This window comes from Pelecanus crispus, chromosome 11 (assembly GCF_030463565.1).
Source record: "Pelecanus crispus isolate bPelCri1 chromosome 11, bPelCri1.pri, whole genome shotgun sequence".
In the NCBI taxonomy this organism is placed as follows: Eukaryota; Metazoa; Chordata; class Aves; order Pelecaniformes; family Pelecanidae; genus Pelecanus; species Pelecanus crispus.
This window is the reverse complement of record NC_134653.1, coordinates 12,519,437-12,539,186: the sequence shown is the minus strand read 5'-3', so window position 1 is coordinate 12,539,186 and position 19,750 is coordinate 12,519,437. Positions and strand designations below refer to the sequence as shown.

The following is a 19,750-nucleotide window of genomic DNA, read 5'->3' as shown; positions in this document are numbered from 1 at the left end:
GTCCATGCCAGTGTTGAGAATATGTTTACAATTTAGAAAATTATTTCTGGAGTAAGCTTTGAGGGTAGTGGAAATGAAAAAAAACTGGTCAGGTGTTCTTTATGTTGTAGGACACTGTCAGAAACTGGTGATAGTTAAAACTGAGTATGCTAAACAGTCTGGAAAACCTAAAATATCCCTACTGTAATATCAATCCAAATAACACAAAACTATTATATTAACATTATCAGGTAACCCATTTTTAAGAAGGCGAAATAAACATGTATGATTAGTAGTTTATGGGATGATGCTATCATCAGTATTTTGCTTTTGAATTGGATCTTCATGCAAGTTACTTGAACAAATTGAAGTAAGACTTGAGAAATCTAGAAGTCTTTATGCGCAGATTTGATTTTTTGCATATTTAATCTGTAGATTTTGCCTTATGAACTTCTAAAGGTAGTATAACCTGTCACATAGAGGTAAAGGAGTTGAAATTAAAAAGCTGCTAGTGCTTTAGTCTGTTTGTTTAAATTCAGGAGAAATTCCATCCAGAAGCAATTATTTTAGCTTCAGATGGCCCATACAAATGAGGCAATAATCGTGATCAATGGCTTTCAGCTTCATTGGTCTGGAAACCAAATGACTATAGTGACAGCAGTTAGATGATTCTCTTGACACTGACACATGTGAGGTAGTAACTCCATATATTCTAGCAGATGTTATAAATTGTATGTACATTCCTCAGATTGAACATGGATCCGCAGTGACCACTTGATTCGAATGTGAAGGTGATGATAGAATTGATCAGCATAATTTCATTTTAAGATAGGATTTATCACAGGGTTGTTTTCAGTAACACCAGCACACATACATGCCAACTAGTAGATGCCAATTGAGGGGGTTATTTTTTCAATCATTAACCAAAATGCTTTCAGCTCTTTCTAGAGATGCATATCTGCAACAAGTACAAACTGAAACTTCTAAAACTGTCACAATAATACATTAAACTTAAGCTTTTCAGGTTAAGTTGTGTACTTCAAATGTGACATTCCTCTAACAGTGACATTTCGAAGTTTTGAGAGGAAGCCCACTGTGTCTATTCTGGCCTCAGAGTTAACACTGCCTAACTGTAACAAAAGGGAAAGTTAACAAAAAATTGTAGGGAGAAGAACAGCTTGCTTTTTTTTTTTTTTTTTTTTTTAAGCAAGAACTGAAAATTACTGTTTCCAAGGAAAAAAGTTTATCCATTCTGTCATTATTCAGAACTTGTAGCTTCTTGTTTCAGAAGAGTGATATATTGTTTTTAAATCATGAAAACTTGGAAGACTTGCCGTGTCTTACTTTCACATGGTCTTAGGAGCTTTGCCATATTCTAACATCTGCCACCTCACCTCAGTCAGAACTTGGAGATGAGACTGTCTCACCTTTCCCTTATAGTGAACAGGCCAAGGCTTGTATTTTTAAAGCTTTTTTTTTTACTATAATGCAAAATAACAAACCAGGATAAGACAACTCTAGTTATTTTTTAAAGAAGAAAAGAGATTTACATACATGTCAGAAGTCAGAGCTGTTGGATATTTAAATGAACAAGTCTTCTGCTCTGTTCCGTATGTCCTTGCAGACCAGATAGCTATTTCCAGCTGTCTGTTTAGCACCTGTAAGTAGCATCCAGGGCTTGTGCAATTTACATAGTTAACTTAAGGTCCCTAGTAAGTATATTGCTTCTGGGGCTTTTTTGCAGGTATGCTCTGGGCTGCCAGTAGCTTCCTGCTACACCTAGTTTTCTCTAGTTTGTGGTCTAGAAGCTTTCCCTAGCTGAGCATCCTCTCTTCCTCCTGGGGAGAAAAAAAACTATCTTCCTCCTTCCTCCAGAAGTTCTACCTGATCCTGTGGGCAGCAGTCAGAACAAGGAAACCTTTTCCTTTGTGCTGTAGTCATGTTCTTCAAGCAAAACACAAACTACAACATGCAAACAGTAAGCTAACCAAATGAAAGTTATACTATCTGTCACAAAAGTTTCTCCTGAAAGAAGCTGAACAGAGTAGTTTATTATAAGGCAATTATTTAGAAGCAATGCTCTCAGTTTGAACTATTATCAAGGTAGTCTTGAAAATGTTCTTTAAAGCAGACCACTTTATGATCCTTTGGGTTGCTTATAAAGTCTTAATTTCAAGATCTCTGGAATAGTAGGTGTTTAAATACAGTTTAGAGATTAAACTTTTACATGATTGGTGTGAATGATAGGATTTTGGAAATGTTTTCCGTTTGAATAGACTTGTCACTAATGTGAGTAGTGTGAGTAAATTTAAAACTGAAAAATCAAGCTTTGATTTTTACAAACTTAGCCTTCAAAGGAAGGTAATACTTTTTTCAGTAGTTATTTTGACTCTTTCATTATGTCAGCACAGTTACGGAACTTCCTGGCTTGCCATTCAAGGGTGGTGGCCAGCATATAGGTTAATGATGAATATAGGTAAAATCTTTAGTTTCAGCTTCTTGTAAGAGTGGAACTGATTAAAAACAGGCTTTGCCTTAGGGTTGCTTGGCTCTTTCAGGCATAAAGCAGTAAGTTACAGGATAAACAACTCAATAAACCAAGAATTCCAGAGATGCATTTCTGTAATCTTTATGCTTCATTGTATATACAACATCTTTGAAAAATCATGTTCATGTGAACAATCTGTTGTGAGTAGTCCCTGATGAACACTTAGGAGTTGAGATGATGGGACTTTTTGTATTATAATATGTAAATTCTTATGTGTATAATTCAGATGCTATATTGTGTTATATACTTTGGAGTTGATTAGAAATTTTTTGACCTGTTTTGTTTAGAGCAACAGCTCTTCTCCATGCCTCTCTGCCCCCACCGTCAAGCCCCTCCCAAACTTTTAATGAGAACTTTATTTCTGATCTTTGGGTTGTTTGAATGTTGGGTTGTTCTTTTTTTCTTTTGATGTTGCTGGAGGTAGGGGGTGGAAGAGGTGGAGAGATATGAAAACACCATGTTTTATTGACCTGAATAGCATGATGGTCTGTAGAAATACAAATTATCTTAGAAATAATTTTTTTCATACATAAGGATATTGGAAACCAAATTTGATGTATGTGCAAATAGCTTGGTTTTGTGCTGTTTGTGGAAAATGTCTCACCAGGGAGCTAGGTTCTCTGGCCTGTATTGCAAATCAGTTAATTTCTCCCTCTGCTTTTCTATATTAATTGAATTTCCTTTGTAAAATTCTTGAAAAAGAATATGAGTGTGCTTTTCTGCAGTTTGACCGATAGCTTTTCAGTCACAGTGTAGGAGTAAACAATTGCTGTCCTTGTGCTTTCAGCCACATGTGGCTGTTCTAGTTACTGAGCTGGATTGGTAAACTGATCTGGGTTTAAAAAGATGCCTTTTCTTTTTTCAGCTGGATCAGTTTTTCTACACAGTTCATCACACACCTGTGAAAGATTTCATCCTAGCTCAGTGCAGAGGAAGAATGTTGACTACTTGAGACTACTTATGCATTGCTGTGAAGTGGCATGATCATAGCCTTGCTCTCCTTATTTCACTTGGCTTGCCAGATAAACAATTGTCTTCCAAGTGGCTGTCTCAAAATACCTCAAAGTTCCTAGGATATTGTTGTATATTGAAAAGTAGACCTCTGTCCTCTGACCATGTGATCTGGCTGTAGCTTCTAAACAGTGTATGGTATAACATTTTTAAGCTTGGTCAGTATAGCTTCTAAATAATTGTGAATTAATGTAGTGAAAAGCAATGCCATAACTACAATTTCACGAATCTAGGTAATTAAATATAAAGTAGGGTTCATGTTGTCATACAGAAGAACGTTATTAGTTTTAAGTTTTCTGCAAATAGATGAGGAATCTTACAACTGTAATTATGGATACTTAATTATGGATTATGCTGCAACTCAGTGTTCATAATCCGTGTGATGTAAGTTAGTGCTACAGGATGCAGTTATTACTGCTGTGCACTCAATATTAAAATCAGTATTTATACTATCTCTTTAGGGTGTGTGTGTGTTTGTGTGTGTATGTGCTGTTTAGAGACACAGTTCTTTGACCAAACAAATAAATGTAGGATTTGTCTCGGAGCATAAACTGATCTTAGTTTCTTAATTAATCTCAGGTATATGCATTTTTTGGCATAAGTCTGTTCTTGCTGCTAGCCACTGTATTGCTTTCCTCAGCATGATAAAACGTGGGGGAGGACAGCTTAACTAGTATTCTCTCCAGAAGTTTTTATTGTATTTTTAGTAAACTTTGTCTTTATTTTTATGAAAACTGCTACCTAGGAAACTAAATTTGAGTACGTTAAAAAGTAGCTAGTTCCAAGAATTCTGTGAAAGCTTTTTCTTCAGATAGCTCAACTTAAACCAAATCTGCCTGTGGGTTTTTGGTTTTGGTTTTGTTCCCCCCCCCCCCCCCCCCCCCCCCCCCCCCCAAACTTTTGCTATCCTGCATGGATGATGGACAACCTTCATCCAGTGAAGACTAAACTGCTTTTACTGACTAGCTGAAATACTGTACATTTAGGCTATGCTTATCCCCTGCACTGGAGTCCGAAGCAGGCTGTGGCTCCTAACAGTGACATTGACATTATTTCAGATGAAGACATGAGCACAAAACATAGGTAATAAATGGAACCGAGCATCTTTCAACAGTCTGAAGCGAAGCCCAGCTTGCTAGCAGAGCATAGATCCCAGACCTGCAAGTTCTTTTCTGCTCAGCTAGGTGCTCTGTGATGGTGGTATGATCCTGCCTGATGTCTTCCACCAGAGATGGAATATAGTCATCTCCCTTCTATTCCTCCTTGGAAGATGTGTCCCATACTCCCTCTTTGTATTCCTCCTCTTTAATCTCATAAAAAATACCCTTATCGCCTGATCACTGTGTCTCCTGTCTGTTGTTTTCTGCGTGGATGGCTTTTTTTGTTTCTTTTTTGAGCAATAGCACTGCATGTCCTGTCAGTATTACCCCAGATCTCTAGGAGATATCAGAGTAAGGATGTTTTTCTCTGTTTCCTTGTGGAAGCTGTGTTCTGAAGCTAGGTTCATTTTCAAGATGTCACTCCTGTCCTGTTTAAACAGATAGCTATAATGAAGCTAAGGCTATAGGAGTATGGCACCTAAGGCTAAACATAAGCAGCAGCTCTGGCTCCTTTGTAAAATGTCTTCATTACTCAGTGCTATGCTGGAATTGTTAAAGTTTCTAAAGTTAATAGATGCTGATGTTTCTAATTTTTATTGATAAAATTCCTTTTAGGTTCTGCAGTGCTCAGGGGGACACAGTGCACCTTACACCATATCTTCCCTGAGACTCAGGAAGAGAAATTAGATGGGACAGTGTGTATCATAACTGGTGCCAGTTCTCTGAAGACCCTCTGGCTCACATGTGAACCTGTCATATAGTCAATTCTCTCCCCAGTGTTGTGGCGTTTTGTTTTTTTTTTTTCTTTCTCCTGAGTATAATAAATACAAGTTATCAACTGCATTCCAGTAGACTTCTCAGTGATACAAGTAACCATAAGGACATAATATTCAAACTCTTAAAGAACTAATAGTGAGTGTGGTATGATACAAAGAATCTCTAGGGAATTACAGATCAGTCTACACACTTAAAATGTTTTTATCAGCTGTTTATATCAGTTACTACTTAGTTGAATACTGTAATTGTAATCTGATAAGCATTTTAGAAGCTTTTTGAAGTTATCATAGAAAAGTTATTTATTTTAGCCCAACAGTGAACACTATACACAGCAAATGTTTTGTAACAGCGATGTGGCATCTATACCTATGACAGGTTTTTAGACTACTTACCTTATTTTGGAGGGAAATAGTTCTCAGAGCTGAATATGAGCTTTTATTGAAAGCATTTCTTGAATGTTTTGAGAAACTCTTCAGTTACCTGTTAAACAGCAAAAGACTTGTCCTGGTTATCTCCACTAAAGTGTCATGATGGCTTTTGCTGTTCTAGGGTTTTAAGATCCATTCTGTCTAAAGCATGATGCACAAAATGGGAAAGTGTATGTGTATTTAGAATGACAGCTTTTGCACTATCCACCATGTAACTGGCTCTTACTGCGCAGAGCTGCTATTTTCTAAATGTTCATTTCCTTACTTGTTTTAATTGTTTTCAGCAGTAACAGTTTGGGGCTTCTTGTTCTTGTTTTGTTGAATAAGTAAAATTACTAGCATGATGCCAAGTAACTTTTGAATCTGGATTGTTAGAGAATGGATTGGACTTAATTAGAAGGTCTGTTTGTTTTAATATAGCTTAAGATACGGTTGGGATGATTAATTCTGCTTCTTCAGAAGCAACATCTAAAAAACTATAAAAAGAAAAGCTTATTAAAAGGTCTTTAGGCAGAAAATTGCTAATGGTGCTTTTCCGTTTTGCTTCAGGCTATTTCTTATGAGAGTAATGGACATACCATATCTCAATTTGGAAGGACCAGACTGTAAGTAGCTTAGTTCATTGAAAACTTTACTACCATTCTGACAAATTTCCTGGAGAAGGAAGTGTAAATAATTATTGTGTATCTAAAGCATGGGACATCAGCTGTATTTAGGTTATTAGCCACTTACCAAATGATGGGGGTTTTTTGAATGAAGTAGTAAAACCATAAGTTCTTCAGCTTTGACCAGAGAATCTGCATTATAAAGGGGATTGACTAGAACAGACTAAACTATTGTAACTAAATATAACAGAGTTTGAAGTTAACAGCTTTATGATTTCGGCTCACTGTTCTTGCGTACTATACAACATATAAAATGGGGTCTTAACACTTTCCCCCTCTCCCCTCACCCCAGCAGTAAATACAGGGTGCAAACTAGTGAATAGCAAATGGTTCTGAAAATCTTCTGGCCACTCCTTCACAATTTGCATGCAGCAGTACCCTTACTTAAGTTCAATCAACAAATCAGAATTCTATTGCCACATAAGATTATGATTGCATAAATGGAAAAATATTACTTGAAATATTTTTACATTTCAAGTTATTTCAGGTTACAGACCTGGGGCTGTAATAAGTTGCTAGTACACTTAAATTAAAACAGATTTTACTAATATAAAGGTCCTTACTGTTACGGGATGTTACACTATGAGGAAGAAAACTTCAGATGGGTGTTACCACTGATGTCTTGACTTACAAAAATGTGAAGCTCTGGAGGTCAGTCTAGTCCTTGACTAGACGAAAGCTTAATTTTACACAGTGAAGTCAGATAAATGAATGTCTTAAAAATGATACCCATCTGGAAGAATATTGATGTGAAGACATTTTCCACTCCGTGCATCGGAAAGCTCAGACTGGAGGATGACCCTTTATTAGATACTAGTTTAATAGTAACAGAATGCAATGCCAGAAAGATGGAAGTAACTACTGGAGAGGGAAATATATGCTGTAAGGGCATATATTTAATTTTAAATGCAGTTAGGTGATCAGATCACTGAGCTCTGGCTCTGTGGATCTATTGGAATGGTTATCTAATTATGTTGCATACTTCTTTCCCCAACTGTTTGATATTGAGTGGAAGAATGGGTAAATACTTTGGGTCATTGAGAGAATGCCAAAGCTACTAAGCTGTAAAGATGCTACTTCCACTTGCTAGCCAACTTACAGGATTGCTTTGATGCTTTGCCAAGAAGAGTTGCCAAAAAAGAGTCTGCCTTGGAAAGTCTCTCTTTTATCTGAAAGCCACTGCTGTAGAGCAGACTAATGCAGATGTTACAGCAGAATCTGAACCAGGGAGAATTTCTAAGCTTCAAAATGGAAAAGTACATCTAGGGTGGCATGTTTGGCTGGCTGCTTTAGAAACTTTTATTTCTATTCTGACATTTAAATGCTACTGTAGGTTGAGGAAGCTATCTGGTTGGTTGTTGTCTGTAGGGGGCATTCTGCAGAGAAGTAAAGCCACACAAAGAATAAGGGCACACTTCTGTGGTAGATATACTTGGAGACTGTATTTAAAAAAAAAAAAAAGGTGAGGCACAGCTAACTAGGTGACTGTTGTAGGTTTTGTTGTGTTTGTCTTATAGTGTTATAGCTAGTTTGTGCAATTTTTCCAGAAGTAATGGAGTTTGTAACATATGCTAGGTCAAATAGTATTGAATATGTGAAAGTGACTTTCATCATCTTTTGCTACTGTGTATTAAAAACTCCTTTAAAAAGAATGAAGCTGCTGCACAAAATGACTGCAAAGCAGAATACAAATCAAATATTTCTCACCTGAGTAGATAGAAGGTATAGATGTTTAACAGAGGATTCAAAGTGAATTTAAGAATAAACTGATACTAGAGGGTTAGGAGTAGTTTCTTCTTTCTAATCAATAGAAAGCAGCTGTTAACATCTGAAACTGGAGCTGTTACAGTTACACTTCTCTACTACTGGATTGCAAATAGTTTAGGTTTAAACCTTTGTATTGCTAGTTGTTCAATAGGCTATACAGCAATGAATTGATCTTCATTGGCTTGTTAAGACAACTTGTGGGGCTTCGGTTTTGGCTTCTGTAGTGCCAAAAAAATTGAATTCTGGTGCTTTAAAAATTTTGTGTTCTTTTTGTTTTTTTGAAGTAGAAGATTTAAGGGACAAGACTTCCCCTGTGCTCTTGAAGGGATTGCTTTCTTTAGCTACTTGTGTCTTCATCTAATCTGATGCTCAGGTGCTCATGCAAACCTGTAATTTGTTAGCAGGGAGTTTCTAATAAACTCATGCTAACCTGGCTTGTTTTGAGCAAAAAAGATTAAAGTACTACAAGCAAATAATATGTGGCCTGGAGGCTGGCAGCTATAACATCTTCAATTAATACTGTTTCATCTGAAGAGGCTATATTCCTGAATACCTGTCTCCAGTATCAATTTTATTTCAGTTGATATGATCAAACAGATGAAAAATTTACTCTTTTCTCAGCTGCATGGGTTCTGCTGACCAACTTATTAAGACACCCTGTCACAACTTACCACAGGGTCATGTTCTGGTCTTGCATTTTTTTGAGCTGAAAAACTAGGTTCTTTACTTATGTGGAGCAAACCAAGTAGTTACTCAAAACTTATGAAACTTAGTCTCCCCTGACTTCATTAAGCATTCAGTATTTCACTTAGGAGATGCTGAGTTACGATTGTATTATTTTTACTGTTGCTACATGCATAATGGCACTTTTGTGAAGATCTTTTTTTCTTTTCTTAATATTTTAATATTATAATTGCATTCATGCTGCAGTCTCTTCCTTAGGAGATAGATGCATTTGGAAATCTCTGTCCTATTTTCATGACATGTTTTGGTTAGGAACTTGAGTTTTAGATGCCTCTAACCGTTGTGTTCTGTTGAGTTTACGCAAGATGTTAAAAAATTATTTGGGAATGAAAATTCCATTAACCCTGTGGGCAGGGGTGGGAAGGCTTAAAACCAAAGCACACAAAAACCTGTTCTATCTATTCAGGAAACACTGTAGCTGTTGAAAGCTACTGTTCTCAAATTCATGCAAAAATGAAGCCTTACTTGTGGACTAGAGTTACACCTAGAAACGTACATGCTTTCTACTACAAAGTACATACCAGGCTGAGGACGCTACCACTTACTGTAATTACTAGTCATAACTAAATTGTAGTAATTGCTAATGCTTAGCTGTATTTATGAAATTAACAATCTACAAGGCTTTCATCAGTTAACAGTGCAAAGTTGCATCTTAACCAAATGTGGCAAAAAAACCTTGTGTAATGGGGTCAAGTACACATGAAAGTTGGATATAGCAATAACAAGTGGTTGATGGTCTGGTTTTGGACACCTGTGCTCCATGAATGAGATCCACCTTGAAAAACTCTCCTATTTTAATGCTGAAAGCTAAGGACATCAGAAAGTAGAAAAGTTTGTATCACAAAAGAATTCGGGAGGGTAATTCACTAAGGTGAAAGTCAGTCCCTATATCTCTACACCCAAAGAAGAGAGAAGCTTTTCCTGAGAGTGTTTCTGTGTGGTCAAGTTAAAATCTGATCATATAAAGCTGTGTGTAGTTAAGCCTTGAGTTACGTTTAAGAAACTGGAGCAGTAAATTATAAAGTGGAACACTTCACTTTAACGGTTTGGCCTCTGTCTAACATCAAACATAAAATGACAAGGGAAGATCTGGCAATGTGTCATTCATAAAAATGTAAGTCTCTGCAGATAACTGCGGAGAGGCTCAATTAATGACTTGTAAATAGTTTCACAAAAATGGAAAATATTTCAGTATCTTTGCACCTTAAAATATAGTATTCCACTTGCTGCTTTTTAAAATACGATAAGACTCCACAGGTTCTAAAAGCTCAAGTGTCTAATGAAAGGAACTTCAGCCGCATGTACATTTTGGTGATGTCTTATGTACAAATGATCTTTACTGGGCGAGGTCAAAGGTCCATCTTGTTCAGTAGCCTGCCTCTGATGATGACCAAAACCAGATGTGTAGGGGGAAGTGTGTAAAAGTAAGGCAGGTGTGTAATGATAATTTCTGCTGTACTCTTACCTCATCCAGCAGTTTGACGTGGATTCTCTCTCTCAAATTCCTAAAGCTCCAAATAACTTTCAGTGTACACCAAAGGCGTGTTTTGGACCACTTCTTTAGGTGTTGGCCTTTATATGCTATTTTTTCTTGGTGTATTTTTTAATTTAAAAGAAAAAAAATCTGTCAGTGTGTATATTCTAGCTTGTACCTAGCGAACATGGTTATGTGAACACTGAGTTGAACATTGTTTCGCAGTAAGTTTTTTATTGAGAGAAAAATGACAACATTGAATTATTGCTAAGAATTTTTTAAAGCTAGAGCTGGAGCATGAAGAGGCTGTTGTTTTTTTCTTCTGTCCTTGAATTTGGTGCAAAGGATGTGAAGGACTGGATTTGTGAGCATTTCCCGCTGCATGTAATGCTGTTTCAATTTCTTATACAGACGAGCTAGTAGGATTTAGTAATGTCCATTTCATGCATAATTGCAGGCACATCTTTGTTGGTGTCTGGTGTAGCTTCATAGATTTTGGCCTGTTTTCTTTTTGAAAAGAAAAAAAAAAAAAAAAAAAGAAAGAAAAAAGCTACATGACCGTCTTGGATAACTTTTTTAGGATATTCTAAAGGTACTAGTAGTGACTCTTATTTTAACAAATGCTTTTTTGTTTTGCAGTGCAGCCAAAACGAGATCATGTTCTTCATGTTACTTTTCCCAAAGAGTGGAAGACTAGTGACCTTTACCAGCTTTTCAGTGCCTTTGGTGAGTGATACAGTCTATCCTTCCTTATATGTTCCCCCCCTCCCCGCCCCCCCCCCCTTTGTCATTAGCAAGTACCTCCTGGTTTTGTTTGTTATTTTTAATCTGTGGATGCAGACTTATTCCTAGGATAGGTAATGATGAATTTTGTAATTTTTGAATGGTGTCCTGTGGACTTTCTTTGTAATGGTATGTTGAAAATGTCTGCCCTTATGAACTGCTCTTTAGAAATCTTTTTACGTGGTGCTTGTTGAATATTGTGGACCTTTGATCCTTTTATTTACAGCCTCTCCTGGGAGGAGGTAGGAGTTCATATAGGTGGGTAAAGGGAATGGGGATTGGTGTGAAAGGTGGATCAAGGTTTTAAGAATAAGGTTCATCCTGCAGTCTACTTAAAGCCAGATGCTAACTTAGTGAGTCTAGGCAGGCAAGCAAGCAAGCTTGAAAATAGCCAATTTGATTTCAAGATTGTGAACACCATCCAAGTCAGAAGAAACAACAAAGAAGTTATTAGGTAACTGGGGACTAGTAGCCCTATTGTTCCTCTACTGCGTATTAGTGTATAATGTAAGGATATGGAGATCCTAATTAGTTGACGGTGATTTCCTGATACCTAGCTCTTGCAGCAGAAAACAGTGGCTATGCTTTGCGTCCCTAAATCAGAACAAGAATGCTCTTTCATACAGCCCTGTTTTGGATGTTGTTTCCAAGATTTTTATTGCAGATTGGTTTCTAGTTTCTTATTGCTAGGTAAGGTAATGCTTCAAAAGAGATCTTTCGGGCTTGTAAATAATTTTAAATTATTTTTCTGTGGCTTTTCTTTTTTTTTTTTTTTTCTTTTTTTGCAAAGAGGTAACTTCTTCCCATTTCTTAAAACATTTAATGTAAAACAAAAATTATCACTCTTATTTAATAATTTTTTGCATGACTTTCCAGAAATATTTGCTCACAATACTTATCATACATATTGAAAGTAGCTTATTAAATGTTGTGTATAAAAGACGTTTATGCATCTTGTCTTCCTCAAATTCTGTAATACAGATTCTAATGGGAAATTGCTTAAAAAAAAAAAAAAAAAAAAGGGAATCCGTTTACCAAAGTGCTTATGGGGGGAGTGGGGGGTGTCACTTTCTCATTTAAAAAAAGAAAATCCTTGCTTTACATTCATCTTGGCAGCTCTAAGCAGAGCATGTATGACTGAATTTGTAATTTCCCTATTCCTAAAAATTTTCTGCTTGGCACTATAGTTTTCCCCTTTTTCCTGTCCCCAGTCTTACTTAAAGTCCCAGTAACAATTTTGTCCATTGGAGTATAATGGCTGTAAAAACTGTGCATATTTTTACATGTGTTTTAAGCAGGTAAGAGACTAGTTGGCTCTCTATTATGAAATGGACCTTTCTCTTTTTGGAGAGAGGCAAATGAAGAGAAGTCTGTTTAGCTAGCACTTGATCAGTGTACCGCAGTTGTTCCAAAGTAATAGAATCACAGAATCATTTAGGTTGGAAAAGGCGTTAAGATCATCAAGTCCAACCATTAACCTAACACTGCCAAGTCCACCACTAAGCCGTGTCCCTAAGTGCCACATCTGCACGTCTTTTAAATACCTCCAGGGGTGGTGACTCAACCACTTACTTGGGCAGCCCGTTCCAATGCTTGGCAACTCTTTTGGGGAAGAAATTTTTCCTAATATCCAATCTAAACTTTCCCTGGTGCACCTTGAGGCCGTTTCCTCTCATGCTATCAGTTGTTACGTACCACGCTTAATTACTTAAGTCAGAATTTGTAGTGTGGCAAACAGACTCAGGGCAAACCTGAACATAAACTGCTTTGAAATAATTGCTGTGGTATCCATAAGGATGTTTAATCACCAGTGAAAGGATGGAAGTCCCTTAGTGTACTCAGTCGTGTCACTCTGTGCTTGCTGTGGGTCACCACGCTAGTTTACAGAATGATACTGTTCTTGTCTTCACCTAGAACTGTGACTTGGTAGTCTGTGCAGTGTCTCTGGATCTATATAAAATTCACTCAGTTCCATCTGACTTTTTGATCTGTACTGCAGCGTGATGCCAGTATAATGCTGGATAGGATTTAATATTCCCAGCTGGGAAATCTAGAATGTGAGAATGTAGAAAGTTACTGAGGTTCTTCTAGAGTTGCTGTTACAGGGGTAAGAAACAATGCAGTTTGGACATTGCTTCTAGAGGCTTTTAAAGACTCAGCCATATAGGTGTTCTTATTTTATCAACTCCCCTCATTCAGTGTTGGTGTGAAACGCAAGCACAGATCACTACCACCAGGGGTCATACTTACACATCTCAACATACTATTCAATTTTGAAATTCCCATTTCCCTCACTTCTCCAGATTTCAGAGCTGAATGTTTTAATACCTGGATTTACAAACTCCTGGTATTTGGGTAGTACTTAATCTATGTTTTGTTTTAGGTCTTATTGCCATGGTACCTCAAAACAAGCTGCAGATTATTCCTTCCAAAATTCTAGGAGTACCCATGCTTTTTCAGTTGTAGCTGGACAGAGAGACAGAGAGTGGCGCAATGTGAGGTTAAGTGATTTGCCAAAAGCCTGAAAAATATGGCAGTAACAGACATGAATTACCCTGATTTATTGCACCAGTTAAACAAAAGTGTTTTTAAATTAAGCTTTTACCTTGATTAAAAATCAGTTGTTAAATTGAATAGCAACATTAATCTAGCTTTATAGAAAAATTATTTTGAATTTGTTTTAGCCTAGTATGAATTGAAGCAGAGTTGTAATCTTACATGAAGCTTCTAATGAAAGCAGTGAAACAGCTGAAAGGGCTGCCGTGTCAGGCTTGGAAATGTTTTACGTTTGCTACTCTAGGAGTGTTCATGATTCTGAAGTCTTTCAGTACTGCATGCATACCAAGTGGACACCTGTTCATGCAAGATGTTTTTATAGTTTCATGGCTGAAGGTAGTTTCACTGTACAAGTACTTGCAGTACTATGCAGTCTCTTAAAACACTTTCTTTAAATTCTTAAATTTGTGTAGTCTGTTTTGTTTTGCTGATGTCAAATATGGAGGTATTAAAATAGTATTTGCTGGAATACAGCTTTTGTGTATAGCCTTCGTTTCTACTTAAATGAATGTCTTTGGGCTTTAATTAAAACACATACTATAAAGTATTGTAAAAACTGCTACTTAAATTTTCCAAGCGAGTGGCGTCAAACCTATGATTGTACTTTGTGAGAGCCTGAGAGTCGTCTTTAAGAGGGAGGTGAACACTGATGTAGTTCATGGAGTTACAGGGATCTTGAAAATGTATAAATTACTTTTAAAATGTAACCAGTCCTTTGTGTGTTTAAATGTTGTTCTAGTAGTCCAAGCTACTATATAGGTGAGTTTTAAGTGACACTTAAGTACATTTTTGAGACTCATTTACAAGTTCCATGACATTTGTTCCTGTTAACTGCTGCAAACTCACTGTTTAACTTTTCTTTTTTTAAAAAAAAAAAAAAAGTGGAACTTTAAAACTATCCCTTACAAAGGTGAACAGTCTAATTTAAGAAAAACTTCTAGCACACAATATATATACTAAGTATTCTCCTGAGCTCATGTTCATATAGACATGTTTTGAGTGTTGGGTTTTTTTTTTGGTTTGTGGGGGTTTCTTGGGTGTGGAGGTTTTTTGTTTGGTTTTTGTTGTTTCATTTTGGTTTTGGGTTTTTTTTTAAATTTTAATGCTATTTTTCTCTGTGCATTTCTGGCCTTTCCTCCTTCTCATGCCAATGTTTGCTTCAGCTGTTCTTGCTTGTTTTGTACCCTGTCTTCCTGCCAGAAAGTTGGAAGCTCTGTTAACCTTTCTCAATTATTCACCAGCAAAATGTTTTTTGTGTTTAATATATACTTCAACTATTTCTGTTGTCTGATGCAGTCACTGTCCAGAAACAGTTAGCGGTTCTATCATTGTGTCAATGTGGTAACGTTTTTTTTATTGTAAGGAAGTAGAATGTATTAATAAACATTTTTGGTTAAATGAAGGTATATAGTCCTAATACCCATCCAAAGTGTTTAATTGCCCCTAAGAGTTGTTTAGGAAATGTATAAGAACAGAGCCAAAGTAAAACAACTTTCCTGCCTTCTAGCAATCTGTAACTGAGGGACTCATGAGCTAGAGGTCACACTTGCTTCTTTTAGTTTGAGCCTTTCACAGCTTTATGTCAGTCAGTCTAAAAATCATTCATTATCCCATATATATTCTTGTAATCTGCAGCACTTGATGGCAGTTCTCTAACTGCAGTTAAGCATTATGTGAAAAATTCTTTTGGTTTTAAAACTTCTTTATATTTTATTAGATTTGTCTTAGTTATTTTATAATGAAATAGTGAAACCCCTCTGTACATCTTTCATATAATTTCTGTTCTCATATCTTCTCCATAGACATGTCTAGGCATCTTCCTTAGAATTTTCTGTTGAAGGCTGAGTCCTAGTTTACTGAGTCTGTTATGCGGAAGCCTTTCCATGCCTTTGGTCATTGTGGTATAAAAACTGAAGGAAAAATCTGTTTGACTGACATAATCCATCAGTATAATTTTGTTCTTTGGATTTTAATGTTGCTTGCATGTTTCTGTTTATATGGAGAGAATTTTCAAATAGAAAAAAACATGTTTTGCACCTGCATATCTGAAGCAACAGATCAGATTTTCATCTGCTCCTATTTGGGTAAAGATGTTTTATTTCACTTGCTAATTCTTTACTTGACATTACCCTTTTTTTAGCAAGGGACATTGTTTGACAGCACATGTACTAGCAAATAGACAAGGGGTCATATAGGCTAACAATGGTGGTCTTCAAAGTATTGAAGACATTTGATCTACTCTAGAAGTGCAGAGAGAGAAATCTTCTGTTGTATTTCTCTAGAGCTGGTATTCTGTTACATTGCTGTATATGGCTTATTTGGATTAGCCTTGCAGTAAGTTGTCATGCAGCTATGTTGATTGCTAAATATTGTACTTCAAGTGCAGATGCATTTGCTTTTCAGATCTTTGTTGCCTTTTCATCATACTTTTGAAATGCACAGTATTTACTCAATGCTTAGCAATATTGCTGAATGATCTAATTTATTAATCTTTTCTCTCTTAAATTCTTATTTCTTAATAATAATGGAATGTCACATAGTCTGAAAAGAGTATCTTCTAAGCATGGAGAATTGCATAAGAGCATTTTTTGCAGTTCTCTTCAGATTGCAGCTCAGTGTCCACTATTTAATGTTTGATTTGTTCTTAAAATTATATACTTAAAATATATAAATCTGAGTATAAAGGCAGCATATATTGGCAGGTATAGAAACCCTTAACTATCTAAAATACCAAAGTAGTTTAGAGTGCAGAAGCCTTTCTGCAGCAATGAGTAAGTATCTGATACTGAAATGATGTGCCATCAATAGGTTGGATTTTTATTTATTTTTAATTGGTACTTAGTGAAAACATGGGCACTGAAGTCCATTGGAGTAGAAGCTGAACTCCTTCAGGAGATTTTAGTCCATCACTGAACCTCTATTTTACACGAAGGGCCCAATTGCAAGATGTTCAGGAGAATTTTTCTTTCTGATCCTTTTTTTTTTTTTTTTTTTTTTCTATTTAGGGTAGATACGGAATTAATTAACTATATATGTAGGAAAGGGCCAGCACTTCCATGTTGAAGAATTACAGAAGAGTATGGTCTCAGATGCCTGAAATGATTGTTTAGGAAATTTTGTAATTAGTAATGCAAAAAAGGAGGACTTGATACTCAAAGAAATTCAGTGCAATAACTTGCCAATGCACTTGGAACAGTGTTAAATGGTGCAGTAATTTCTAATATTTAAAGGAAGCTCAGTGTTGGGGTACTACCAAATGCACTACAATTTTAAGTTGCAATCATAAATCGGCTTGGGCTTTTCCTGTGTTGTAAAATATTAAGTGTCCTGCCAAGAGCATGTTCTCCCTACAGTAAAGACCCTTACCCATAGGCAGCAAAGATCTATGTTCTTCAAAGACTGAATTATTAGAAATTGAATTTATTTGCCCTACAAAGTGTTTAAGGAAATTCTAATGTTTGACTCCTCAGCGTAGGCTCTTAATAGCAGCCTTAGCCCTTTAGTATAGGGAAATGTCAGAAACCATACTGAATTAATTATGATTTTGGCAATGATCAAAATGATTATAACTTAAAGTCCTAAATAGCTGGCTACTCAAATGTATAGCATGCAAACTAAATCTAACTAGGCTTTTATTTTTTATAATTAGAAAATCTGTTTATTATCTGGCTGGATTTCAGAAGAGACTTCTATAACCTTGTAACCTGTAGGCTAAATTAGATTTAAATAGATTAAACATCTGAAAATAAAATGCATTTAAGCCATTTTGCATCACTGTTTTTAACCTTGTAATGTCTGAAGGTTAAACGGTAGTGTAACATTATATGTAACTTGATTTCCGAGCCTGCCTGAAAAAAATTGCACCAATTTTCAATATCTGAATTGTACAAACAGTAGAGGACTTAGATGAGGACAGGAGATGTAAATGGATTTCAGACTATAATAAGACCTTGTGTCTGGAATGGGAATCCTTTCCTCCACTTTTGCTTGATTATGAGCTCTTTTAGTGCTAACGTGACACTTTAAGCCATTCACATAGAAAATGGACTAACTGCTTGATGAATGGAGGAACTTATTTCCAGTCAATGTTCCATTGTCACAGCTTCCAAATGAGGTCCCTGATTTTGTGCATTTGCCCTCATATTTACTCAAATTAAGTTTTCATTGCACATCCAGGAAGTGGTGTATAGTGTGATCAAAACAAACCAGAGTTTGAAGATTTAGTGTTGTAATAACTGGAGTTCTCCACTTGTGTGAGCAATCTTCCCTGCCTGCCCTGCCCCGCTCTCCTGGAATTTCTTACCTTGGGTGTCCGTACTAATAAAGGAACAGTGAGTGGTAACTGGAGCTTGTCCATGCTGTGTCTTTAGGAAATGCTGCACTTCTGAAGGATGGTTATGTTTTAAAAGCCAAAGAGCTGTTCTTTATTTTGGTACAAAGCTGAAATTTCCCAGAAAAAAACTGCTTCAATTTTTGTTGTAGAATTATGTAGATTTAAAAAAAAAACAACAGCTATGAAGAACCAGAAGAATACTCTGGGAGTGAAAAAGGTGTTAGATGTGTCTCTTTTTCCTTTTGGTCCTTACTCTAGCATGTCTGAGGATATACAGGATGCGTACGCAGCCCTAACAGTCACTGCTTTCTGAACAGTTCCAGGCTTATGTACAGCTGTGTATGCACTACACACCTTTACAGTAGACAAAAGCCTTCTCAGGTGAAGTTACTCTGAGTTGACTATCTTCTTTTATGTCATGGCACATCAGACAAAATCTGTGACTAAGCCTAAGATAAAAGAAGTTCTGATAATTTATTTTGCCTTTTCTAGGTAACATTCAGGTTTCATGGATTGATGATACATCAGCATTTGTATCATTGAGCCAGCCAGAACAAGTACAAATAGGTAAGTGTTTCTGAGTTTACTTCAGTATTAAGACTTGACTTCAGCTGGCTCCTGTAAAATGCTTTGAGCCAACAGGGTCTGTGATTCTAATGGCTAAACTGCTGATTTTGTTCAGATGCTCTAGGGGGAATTAAACTTTTGTAGTACTGGCACATGTGTTGAGTCCAACAAGTCCAACAACTGGACTTGGTTGAGAGATTTTTGTGTTTCATTCCATGACTCTCTAAGTACCTGAACGTGTAGGTAGAGTAATGCTAGTTTCTTCACTTGATGCAGTATTTATTGAGGTTGTTTACTGTTATTTTGCACAAAGCAGAACTATCAAAGAATTTTATGGTCTTTGCCTTCAAATATCCTTTGGACTGATACACGTATTTGGTTTGGTTTACATTTGCAAGTAACAAGTACAGTGGAAAGCCTTTTGGTGTATTGTAGAACACATGCAAAATAATAGTCTCCTAACAGTCTGGACTGCTAATGTGTCTATACTTTGTGTATTAATAATATGCAATCTCTCCAGACCTTGATTTTTTAATGTTCATTTGAACTTTTGAGCTTAGCTTTGAAAAAAGTTCATGGAAGTATACATGTTTAACTTTTTTCTTTAGAGTTGATGGGGTTTGGGTTTGGTTTTTTTATATATTACTACTTGGTTTGGATTTTAGGAGAGGGATTAGTTTAAAGAAAAAAAATTGTGCATGACTACATAAACACTTTTAGTGAACCCACATTCCTAATGCACATAATTAGGACAAATAGTAATACTTTACTATTTACAATTGTGCAAGGTACTCTAGAAAGAACCATTTCCAGCATAAGAAGCTGAATGAAAGCATAGAGCAAAGCATTATCTAGGCATCGTAACAAAAATATGGAATAAGTAACACTCTAGAGAAATCATCAAGAATTAAGTAAAAAACATAGGAAGAGACCAACATCTCTGAATTTACTCAAAATACTGTTTCCAGTTACGAGGAAAAACAATCTTTTCGACGTGTGGGGTTTTTGGGTTGTTTTG

At 36.2% G+C, this 19,750-nt stretch overlaps 1 protein-coding gene across 10 annotated transcripts in view; it reads left to right on the top strand.

The window, feature by feature from the left end:
* Positions 1-19,750, top strand: part of PARN (poly(A)-specific ribonuclease) — a 64,091-nt gene that overhangs the window by 18,681 nt on the left and 25,660 nt on the right. For all 10 annotated transcript variants that reach the window (XR_012831500.1, XM_075718708.1, XM_075718705.1 and 7 more), the window contains 3 exons: positions 6,393-6,448; positions 11,133-11,219; positions 18,658-18,732. Coding sequence is in view for 9 of the 10 variants with exons in the window: in XM_075718708.1 (XP_075574823.1) it covers positions 6,393-6,448; positions 11,133-11,219; positions 18,658-18,732 (218 nt within the window). In the remaining variant the exon portion in view is untranslated. The remainder of the gene's footprint in view (positions 1-6,392; positions 6,449-11,132; positions 11,220-18,657; positions 18,733-19,750) is intronic.